The 11,324-nt window shown below is 56.0% G+C and overlaps 1 protein-coding gene across 1 annotated transcript; it reads right to left on the bottom strand.

Moving 5' to 3' along the window:
* Positions 1 to 216: 216 nt before the first annotated feature.
* Positions 217 to 4,269, bottom strand: LOC132321137 (ubiquitin carboxyl-terminal hydrolase 42-like). The gene is made up of 11 exons (XM_059834711.1): positions 4,254 to 4,269; positions 3,448 to 3,648; positions 2,898 to 3,008; positions 2,720 to 2,822; positions 2,505 to 2,572; positions 2,277 to 2,347; positions 1,635 to 1,717; positions 1,261 to 1,372; positions 787 to 927; positions 471 to 571; positions 217 to 370 (listed from the first exon to the last, which is right to left on the bottom strand). Exons 1-11 carry the CDS (start codon positions 4,267 to 4,269, stop codon positions 217 to 219), a joined length of 1,161 nt encoding a protein of 386 aa, XP_059690694.1.
* Positions 4,270 to 11,324: the final 7,055 nt, after the last annotated feature.

Here is an 11,324-nt window from a genome sequence, read left to right as displayed (position 1 = left end):
AAAGCCCCATCCAGCCTGGCCTGGAACATGTCCAGGGAGGGACATCCGCAAGTTCCCTTAGCAACCTCTTCCAGTGCCTCACCACCTCCAGCATAAAGAATTTCTTCCTAACGTCTAATTGAAATCTACCCTCCTTCAGCTTCAAACCGTTACCCCTCGTCCTATCCCTGCGCTCCCTGATCAAGAGCCCCTCCCCATCTTTCCCGTAGGCCCCCGTTAACTACTCTCCTCTACATTAGCCAGCTTCAGATAGCAGAGGAGCAGCAGTTTAGACCTGGGCAGCAGCCTAAAGCCCAGCAAGGAAGGATAAGGACTGACGTGGGGTAGCTCGGGTTTGACAGCACTGAACGACGCAGGTAGTAATTGTCTTCTGTGACGGAAAGAGAAACACTCAGGAGGACGAGAAGAAAAGTAGCAAAGCCAGGAAAAGGAAACACAGTATTCTGAACACAGTTAATACTGCTTATTACCTGACATAGAACAGTAAATAGGCTTGCTGCCTGAGAACTGTGTTGAAGTCACAGGGAACCACAGACGAATCGTCCATCTCGTACCACAGTCCATTGCTGGCCTGCAAAGAAGGCATCGGTATCTGGAGATGAACTGCATGGTGTCTCCACAAAAAGACAGGCAGAAAACTACAGAACCAAGAGGACGCCAAAACCGATCCAACCCGGCCGGTAAGGAGACCTTCCCCCCAAAAGCTTGGCTGCCGGGAACAGTGCCACGGAAGTTGTCTTCCCCCGGGTACGTTTTTCCCTTGTTAGGCAAGAAGTTGCTCTTCACCTTCGTGTAGCAGAAATAGTGTCCTGTATGACAGCTGCCACCGCTGTGCACCAGGACAGCATATAAGGAGTAGAGGAGGGGTTCTCCAGCTGTCTGAGACGTGTATGGCCGAAGATCCAAGTACATGGGATACCCCACAACCTACGGAGAGACCAAGAGGGCTCAGAAATGATCCTGAAATTCGACACGAAATAGCTTTCCAAGACCAGGGGCCAGAGGTTTACAAATACATCTTTTGGGGCTGTTGGAAACTTGGTTTTCCCTAAAGCGACATGTCGTGGTTTGGGTGGCAGGAAAGTGTTCTCAGCCAAAGCAGCTCTGCCGGAGCAGAGTGCATGCTCATCTTCCCACGGGAGCTCTCCTCTCCCCAGAAGGGAACACGAAAATCTCAACATGAAGAGCTTGGGAAAGAGCGCACTGCTTTGGGAAACCTCCCGCTCCAGGGAGAAAGTCGCACTCCAATTGCGTACGCACCTTGCTGATCTTCCCGCCGGTGAAATGGTCAAACCTTTTCAGACACACCGTGAGAACCTTTGGCGCCCGATGGATTGTAAACCTCTTGGAGGCGGCAACCATCTTGTCACACCTGGAATCCAAGCACAGAGCCGAGTGGTGAAACGCAGCCTTAAATGCCCCCTTTTCTCCCCCCAGAAGGCCGAACAAGCTTTCACGTCTCACACGTCCTTCCGCTATTTTAAGGCTATTCGGTTGTCTAAGGCCAGATTAAAAATAAAAGCCGCGTGTCCTTGTTGTGCATCTCACCTAGAGGAAAAGATGACTTACGCTCGATGACATGCAGCACCTTCCCCCAGGATCTAGTATTAATATGTCGTTAGGAATCATCTTACTTGCTACATTTAAAGCAGTTTTCACCATCCAGCTGCTCAGGTTTCACAAAGTCCTCGAGAGCTGCGCTGACCGATGAGGCTGCCTGGAGGAGTGAGAAAGGAGAGCACTGAGCTGAGGGCAACGCCCTCGTCCCAACACTTCCTAGGAGTTGACCAGAAGAGCCAGGTAGCTGACGCTGAGGAGACCCACCCTGAACCCGCAAGCAGCGCCCAGGAGGAGGCCGAAAGAGGGGATTACGCTGAACATTCCCCTCAATTCCACGGAATCCCAGGGCCATCAAGAGCCACCTCTCTGGGGCACCGCACGGTTCAGCTACCGATGGTGTGCAGGGTCATCAATAAGGAAAACACCACAACCCATCAGCCTGGGAGTCAGACGGGTGTGGAGGGAGGGCAAAGGGAAGAAGGATGAGAGCACGTCGAGGCTGCAGAGAGGATAATTCGTGCTTGTCCGGCTTAAAGCCGGCACCTCCAGGGAGACCACTGCCACGGCCTCCCCAGAAGGACGCCTTCCATTCCACTCCCCACCCACCACCAAGCTCTCTTGTGTTTGCCGTCTACGTTTTTAAAGCCAACTGCGTTCATGCTGGAAAGCTACAGGAGCCTTGGGACGTCTGGAAGCACAATTCCAAACCCTCTTACTTTTATATCCAGAGGAACATCCAGGAAGGTCTCGTAGGAATCAGAAACCGCTTTGCAGCTCAAGCACGTGACTGGAAGGCAAATGGAAATGCTCAGCGATAGAGGGAGTGGACTGTGCGGGTTTACACTCGTCGTACGTACTACGCCAGTCACAAGAACAGCTGTTGATCACAGGCAGACAGAAGGGCACAGACAATTCCAAGGAGAGCAATAGGTGTGGAAAAGTACCTCTGGATCTCAGAAAGCCCCCAAATATTTGATGGACAACGGTAGTTGATTGAGAAGAGATGTCCAAGCTGGAAATAAATGGTAAGGCAGGGAGTTATCTCCTCCAAGAGTTTTACTTTGTCTGAAAGCCCTGGGCGCAGTTTTTCCCTGACGGGAGTACGTCGAGGAGTCCAAAGGGCTGGGGAACATTCAAAAGGTCATTTGCTTGTGCTTACTCGCTGCTTCCACTCAGACAAGCTCTCTGCATGGCATCGACAGTATAGCGTAAGAACTCGTGGGCGTCTTCCTGCATGCCAAGCTGGAAATGTTCTCCTATTCCTAAGAAAGAAGAAGTTAGGAGTTCTCTCCTACGAGAACAGAAGACACCGTGTCAAAGCACCTGAAATGACTTACGCTTGAGGACACTGAGGACAGCCCAAGGCTCGATGGCACTGGCGGAGGAACGCAAGACCATGTTAACGTGCGCTTCCATTCTGCACATCATGCAGAAGCCTAGCTGGCGACCTGAGGAGAGAGAGGAAAGCGATTTGTCAGCTTAGCAAAATATCCGTAGCAACGGGAAACTTAATGGAGAGGAGTTCTACTCTACTCTCCTAAGGTGACAATGTCCCAACAAGCCCGGGACATTTTTGTGCGTAGAAAACTTTTTTCAGAGGGATGCTAAACTGACAGAAGTTTTGTGTGCCGTAAGCAAAGAGAGTTTAAGCTGCAGGAATAGGGACGGAGACCCGGGGCTAGAAAGAGGTGACTTTCTGAAGAGGAACACGCCTAGGTACGACAAGCGGCTTCTAGGCTTGAGCGTTCAAAGGACACCCGCTTGGGGCGGGCGGGGTGGGGGGTTGACAAAGAAGGGCTGCTTTTCCCCTAAATCAAATTCCAGGTTCTGGGAATCCTCAGGAAGTGCCCAACAGATTGACAAGGAGATGTTCCTAAAAGTACTCACACGACAAGCTGTGCTCACGAGAGAGCAGGTAGTTGGCCAGAGGGGGTGTGTACGTCAGGCACTGCAGGACGGAGTTGAGGAAGCACGTATTGTGCAGGTTGTGGAGTCCCGCTCCAGCTCTCTGTCGTTGCTGCCAGCCCATGCAAATCTTCTCCGGGGGAAAGAGGATCCTTTGTGGCGGAGCCATTCCCTCGGCAATGACTGCAGGGAAACGACGTTTGAAAAGAGGTGAGACGATACTGTTGCACAAAAGCATATTTCAAAGTCGAGTTCTGTGCAGGAGCACCCAGGACAACCAGCTCTAACCTCCAACACAGAGACATTGGGGGAAGCCTAACGCTGCCATTGAAATTTGCTTGTTAAGAAACAGCTGTGGAAGATAGTCTGTTCCCTCGCTTACGTTGCCCAAAGTCCAACAAACCCACACTCTGATTTCTGTGCCTCGGGCTACCTTCCTTTCCCTCTAGGCTCTTGAACTAGATTATCAGGTCAAGTCTTCCCTTTTCCTGATTGTAACTGGACAAAAACAAGCAAGACCCTAGCACAGAAGGTAACCCTACTGATGTCAGAGCTTTCTATGAGCAATGTCATCTTTCAACGTCTTGTACATAGTGGCAGAGGAGTGAGAAAACGCCGTTTCCTGTGTCTAATCGAAAACACCTGGGTAGATCTGGCCACTATAAGGAAACGCCCCAGACTTCACTCCAGGTTGTCAGCACATCAGCTTTCAGGGATGGAGGACCAGCCGCGTCCATCGCCTTTGGGGATTCACAAAATCCAAGCCTGCTGGGGAAACTGTTACTCACAGGAGTCGTTCCCCATTGCGGCCATCGCTCCTCTCAGGAACAGAGGGGAAAGCTCGGGATGACAAAGGATGTCAGGATGTGCTCGCGGAAGAGAAGACCAGCGCCAATCCCGTCACCTGATCGCCAAGAAATAATTGTAGCTCAACAAAATGATGGAGGAAACCCCCAAAGGAAACTCACAGAACAGCATCCGCCATCAAAACTGTTTCCGTGGTAGTTTTAACTGCTGCAGAGCCGCAGGCTGACGACCTCACCATCACTGTCACGGGGCCCTGGTTCACAGCACTTCCAAAGGCCCTTTTGAAAGGCTCAAATGTGCGTCACCTTCTCGGAAGAGGACCTGCTGCTGACCTGTTGCCAGCTTTAGCAGCAGAGCCCTCTGGCTCTCCAGCCCACACTTTCCCACCTCGGATGCAGGAGTGACGGACCAGCTTTTGGCCACCACTTTAATGGCTGCCTTTGCCGTGCTCCTTTTCTGCCTTCCTTCCTACCGCAGCAGCCAGGGTGGGCTCCTTGTCATTCTAGGCTGAGCCCAACGCCTCAGACTACGCTGCCCCCACCCCCCACTTACCTATCCCAGGCTACGGTAGAGACATCAGAATTAGCAAATAGGAACTCTACCCATAGCGCATATCTGGCCAGCCCAGAGAGGTGTAATAGCTCAGCCGACAGCTCGGAAGGTATAGACCAGCGGAGACTTTTATCCTGTATCTACCTACTCTGTGATCTGTCCCGAAAGTCTAATCTTAATTACCTTTGAAAGAGGATGAAAGTGGAGGCCAAGTGGGCAGTAAACGATAAATGGTTGGAACAACGTAGCCACGCAAGAAGCAAAGGAAGGAGCCAAGTTATCCCGAAGGCCAGCTCAGCCCAAGTGGCTTTCACTGGCCCGCTTTTCAGGATATGAAGCCCTGGCCTGGTGAGCTCACAAGCAGCGGGCGGGTCCTGCATCACTGCCCCTTTGTGACACGGAGACGCACGGGGACGCACGGGGACTCATGGGGACGCACTGCGGCCACGCAGCCCCTGCAGCCTGGGCACCTCACGTAGCCAGCAGCTGGCAGCCGCTGGGCTTCCCCACACACTGCTGGCAAAGGGCTGTTCGTCCGCCGGCAGAGCTCCCACCTCTCCCCTGAGCCGCACAGCCAGAGGAATAAAAACCTGCCCAGGGCAGTAAGCGTGCCTGTTCACAGCTTTGGCTGGCACATTGGGTTACTGAGAGTTCCTTTTCCGCTCTTCCCAGCTACGGGACTGTGTCCATGAGATGCGTGCAGCAAAGCACCAGGTCTCTTACGGGTTCCTTTCCAATGAATTTCATCTGCCCCCCCAAGATACAGCCTCAGGCTGACTCTGAACTAGTGCTACCACAGGAACACTCACCAACTGGGCAGGGTTGACCTTGGCTGGCTGCCAGGCCCCCACCCAGCTGCTCTCCCACCCTGGAGCTCCAAAAACGGTTCACGAGCGAATTTTTAGCGTCTTCACATTTTCTCCCGCCTCCAGGGTTTGTGAGATTTCTGGCTGCCACAGCTTTGCCCAATTCCCACTCGGGGTGGCTGGAGGCAGTTTTATTCCCGCCCCGCTTGGCTTATGTAGTTTTGGGCAGTCCTCACTTGGGACGTCTGCTATAACCCCCTGTTCCTGCTCGGCGGGCACTTGTATTGTTCCTGCCCCGACGAGGCAGCTGGTTCTTATTCCTGCCCTACTTGAACTGTCTGGTTTGGCCCCTGCCCCACCTGGGTCATCTAGTTTCCCCAGTCCTACTCGGGGCAGTTAGTTGTACTCCTGCTCAGTCAGGGCAGGGAGTTTAGCCCCTGCTCCACTCAGGGAGGTTTTCTTCTTTTTATCCTCTACGTGGGGCATCCAGTTTGGCCACAGCCTTGCTCGGCTTTTTCTCATCACGTCCCTCTCGGGACGCCTCTTTGTTCCCCTCTCTTGCTTGGGGAAGCTCTTTTTTCCCCCTTCTCCACGCAGGGTACCTGGATTTACTCCTGCCCTGCCTGTTACGGAAAATCGTAACCAAGAAAACTCCCAAAGCCAAATGACAGTTCAGAAGGCCGACATTGGTTTATTGCTGCGCTGGGTGCATGGGGGATTTCTCCTCCTAGCATGCACACCCGCTTGAAATCATGACAAGTATTTAAACAGTTAGCAAAGTGAGTGACGCCTACCGGTCCCACCCCTTAGCTATTGGTTGGTACCTTTCTTACTTCACCTTAAAGCGACAGTTCTCTTTTAATTCACTACGCATGCCCAGAGAGGAGGGGGCTTATTTGGGTTGGGGGCGTTTTCTACCTAGGAGGTGTGGTTTTCGCAGGATAATGAGGTGGGTCAGCCTTCGGACACTGTATTGGCACTCTATTCTATCTTCCTAGAAGTCGTCCTTGTGTCAATGCTTATTGTTAGTTAGTGGAGACAGGTTTTATCTTTAACACGTCTAAATGCCAGGTGCATTCCTTACAAAGTGTCTTCCTTCCTTACCTTTGGGATTGGCTTTCTTCTTCAAGAAGAAATACTCTTTGGGTGCATTCCAAACACACATTGGGGTCACCTGAGGAGGATCATCTTGGCCAAGACGTTTTGGCACCTCTGTAGCTCTCTGCAAGTTCAGAGCACAGAAGGAGACCCGACTAGTCTGCGATGCTCCTGCCAGGCACCACAAACTGTTCACGGGCACCGCTGGAACCCAACGACTTTGTTAAACACGGGAGTGACGATGCAGCCGAGGAGAGGATCTGCCTCTCGGCTGTCGCTGCCTGCTCCTTTGCAGCATCCTAACGTTTCACTCCAGCATCTCGGTACCGCCTCCCATGCCGTGGGGTCGGAGCACAGAGGAGTGATCCGCAACAGGGCAGCAGGAGGGGGCTGCTCTTCAGCCCTGTTCCGAGACTCCTCCTTTCCACCTCTTTGGCCTGGTTTCCAGGTGCTGCTCTCGATCTCGATGTGCTCGCAGGAGGTGGGGCGTCAGCGCCTGAAGATGTGTAGTAGCCTGCGGGCTGCCTGATCGGCCTTACGCCTTCTCCCTCTTCCATGACCTCGTCTGCTGGCTGCAGCAGGGCTGCTGGCAAAGCGCACGGTGGAAAGACAACAGTCCTGCCTCGCCCTGCCCAGCGATGGGGTGAGGACAGCAGATGCTGAATGGCACCAAGGCCCTTGCCGAGGTGCAGAGAGGGGAACGGGAGGGACAGGAGGGGGCTCATGACCTGCAGGGAGCAGTCGCACACAGCTTGGCTGGCTGGGAAATAAGATGAACATGAGTTATTGCTAACCCCAAAATAGAGGCGGCCATGGGATGAAAATTAGTTCCCCCCCAATAAAATAGAGGACGATGTTGGGGGGATTTATTTCCCCCCACAAAAAATGCAGTAGGGCCATAGGGACGGATGGTATTTCTGCCCCCAAACAACAAGGTGGTAGCACAGGAAAAGAATATAGAAAGGGAACTGGGAAAGGAAAGGGAACTGCTGCATGTTTGCAGTGAGCATCAATCTGGAGCAGCCGGCAAGAAGGGGACCTGTGGGGTGGCTCTGTGTGGTCTCTGGGACACGTACTCAGCCACGGCAGTGCCCACGGGTCAGCGCCCTTGCGTGTTTCTCGCAGAACCTGGTCGTCGTGCCCCCGGGCAGGGGCTGAAGAGGAAGGAGCTCCCTGTGTCCCGCTGGAGGTTTTGCCGGGGGCTGGAGCTCTACAGCAGAAGGGAAGGGGCCACGGGCAATGGCTCCTGCCGGTGCAGCGAGGGCAGCCGTTTACGCAGGATGCTGGATACACCCTCCTGCCTCCAAATTGGGCAAGAGCCAGGTCTGAGGCAGAGCCATCGTGGGGCACGCACAGGCGGAAGGGAAAGCAGCAGCCACCTCCCTCCGACATGTCAGCTGACATTCATTGACAAGGTCACGCACTTGTCCTGCTATCAGAGATGTCTTTATTCTCTTTCTAGCGCCATTTCAAAAGAACCGGGACCTGGCTGGGCGGCTCCCAAAGGCAGCCGCCAGCTTTGGTGGCAGGACCCAGTTAAGGAAGTCCCTCTTCAGTAAGACCACGATGAGGACAACGATCTGCAGGAGGACGAGGAACAGAAGAAGTCTCCTGCGGGACAGGAGAGGGGTCAGGCAGAGCTGGGGGCAAATTTGTCTCAGCTCTTTCCAACCACCCTCTTCAAACAGCACCGTGGGACCTCGCACCGTGCTGGGCACAAGACTCCCTGCTCAGGACTGAGGGGAGGGGCCCGGGCAGCTCTCTCATCCCACTGCCGATGGAAGAGCCCCAGCACCCCACGCCCGCCAGGCAACTCACCTCAGCCAAGAAGCGATACTATTCCTCCTTGACGCCAGCTGCTCCTCCTACAGGCCAAGGCACAGCAGGGACATGTGTTGGGGTGTGCGAGGAGGCCGAGGTTTGGGGGCTCAGGTCCCCTCCCTCGTCCCCGCTGAGATCAGTACCCCCACGTCCCGCGGGCACAGTGCAGCCCCTTCCCTCCCCAAGGCCCACAGCAGGGTTGTCTGTCCTACCAGCTGCACAGACACCATCTCCTGCAGCAGCGACCCGTCTGTCTCGTCTGCCTGCGCCCTCTTCCCCCAGCTACGGACACCACGGGCTGCTGGCCTGTGAGAAGAGACCTTGGCTGGCATGGCGACCCCCCGGCTGGCCAACAGGGAGCCTGGGTGCTGCCCAGCCTCTGCTGGGGCTGGCACCAGGCACCCCCGGCAACCCAGCACTGCACAGACCCATCCCCCACCCCTGTGCCACCCCAGGCCTGAGGAGCAAGTTGGAGAGCCTGGGAGCTGCTCAGAGGTGTGCAGAGCTGCTTCCAGGAGTCCCGAGTTGCTCAGAGAGGGTTTGAGCCACTTAGGAGAAGACAAAGGGCTCTCCAGGGCAGGCTGGAGGTAGGAGCAGACAGGAGCCAGAGAGAGGCCTGCAACGGGCAGAGGTCTGCCCGAAGCTGCTCAGCACCCCTGACCCTGCTGCCCCGGTTTCAGTCAGGGCCCCATCGCCACTCACAGAGCTGTTGCCTGTCGGAGGCATTGCCGTCTCTCCAGGAGGCGCTGGACCTTGTTCCTGAGAAGCTGGAGAAGCAAAGGGCCCGGTCAAGAGTCCTGGCCATGCCCGCTCTGAGGGAGCTTCCCCCACAAACCTGTTGAGCCCCCGGCCCTCCTGTCACCAGTACCTTCTTGACCTTAACCCGTTCCTCAACAGCTTCTAGCAGCTCCGACCACTGCTCCCTCTGCAAAGCAAGCGGGACACATTGCAGGGAGACAGAGGGACCCCCAGGCCCAACTCTGACACGGTCCACTTCTGGACATGGTCCTGAGCAACTGGCTGTAGGCGACCCTGCTTGAGCAGGGGCACTGCACAAGACAAGATCATCTCCAGGGGTCGCTTCCAGCCTCAACCAGGCCATCCTTCTGTGAACTCACCATCGTCTGGGTGAGCAGCCCCTCCAGCTGCTGGAGCTCCTGGGGGTTGTTTTCGCAGCACCGTGCCACGACACAGCTCTGGGGAGAGGATCCAGACACAGGCACTGAGCCCCTGGGCTGTGGGGACCGTGGGGATACTCTGCCCTCACCCTCCTCTCCCCCGTTGGGGGCCTTCCACTGCACGGCAGACACAGGACAGGCCATTGGCGAGTATTCTCCAAACTCCTGCCCAGCAGCACCGAGGTTCTCCTCCAGATGCTCCCCCGCCTCAGGGAGCAGCCCCCTTTTATACCTGCCAGGGCGCCTGTGTCACAAACCCACAGTGACATCATGGTGACATGGCCATCCCCGCCTCCTGTGACAGGACCATCACCTCCCTGGGACTGGCGCCAAGAGCTGACCTGAGGCCCAGGTGCGGCCACCGGGGAATCAGGGCATTGCTCTCAGCACCCACTCTCAGTGCACGGGCAGGAGCGATTGCGGGCGCCAGCATGAGCCAGGCTGCGCAAGTATTCCCAGCAGGCAACTGCAGACAATCACACACCCGCGTGTGCACCACAGGTGTGCACATGTGCACGGGCAGCAACACCACACGGGCTCCAGCCCAGGGCTCAAGCATCCAGCCCCTGTTTGGTTCCAGCATCCAGCCCCGGGGCGGAACTTCAGCCCAGGAAGGGGCAAAATAAAGCCTAGTCCTCTGCTCTAGCCCAGGCAGACACCGTGTTTGAAGCCTCCCAAGAAGAATGGGCTCTCTCACTTGCTCAGAGAGCTGCGGCTGCCGGCACCCGGGGGGACGCCAGGAGGAAGGGGTGGGGGCACGTAGCAGGCAGGCAGTGAGCCACGTGCTTCAACTGTGACGCTTCAAGCGGCTGCGTGCAGCGTCGCCACATTCAGGGGTTGGCAGGCCGGGTCGCTCCGGCCTCCATCCGACAGCACCTTTCCCCTCGGCAGCAAAACCTGGGAGTGCCTGGAGAAGCTGGCAGGGAGCAGCCGGGGCTGTGCCGGCCGGTGGCTGTGGGGTCAGCAGGGACAGGGCTTTGGGGACAGGGCCAGCGGCTACGAGATTGCTAGAATGGGCCCCAGGGGATGGGGTGCAAGAGGCAAGAGGACCATGGGGCCAGCACTGCTGGGTATTGGGACAGGGGCCCACGGGGCTGTGGGGCCACCCAGGATGGGAGCATGGGGAGTGGGGGAGACGGGGGCCGCGGGGCTGTGGGGAGGGAGAAGGGCACAGGATGGGGCTTTTGCGTGGGAGGAGGAGTGTGGAGGCCATAGGGGCTGTAGGGCACAAGGGCATACGGGCGGCTGCGGGGGGTATGGGGAGCTGTGGGGAGGAATGGAGGGGCCTTTGGGGTGTCTAGGGGGCTGTGGGTTATCATGTTTTTTGTTGTACACCTCCGTGACCGGAGGGTGAAGCCAAGGTCTCCAGTGCGGCCAGCAAAGACACTGCGGTGGGATGACCTTGGCTGGGCTGCTCCCCCAGAAGGAATTGCACAAAATCCCACTCTCAGGCAATGGTATTCCTACCCGATGGGAGCAGCAGATGACATGCAACTGACCCAAGGACATTCTAAAGTTTCCAAATTCCAGATGCCTCTAAGTGCAGACCCATCAGTGTTACAACAGCCTTTCAAACCCTCACCAATTTCAAACGCAC

Source organism: Gavia stellata, unplaced genomic scaffold (genome assembly GCF_030936135.1).
Source record: "Gavia stellata isolate bGavSte3 unplaced genomic scaffold, bGavSte3.hap2 HAP2_SCAFFOLD_53, whole genome shotgun sequence".
Taxonomy (NCBI): domain Eukaryota; kingdom Metazoa; phylum Chordata; class Aves; order Gaviiformes; family Gaviidae; genus Gavia; species Gavia stellata.
The sequence above is the reverse complement of the archived record's forward strand: the minus strand, read 5'-3'. Positions and strand labels throughout refer to the sequence as shown.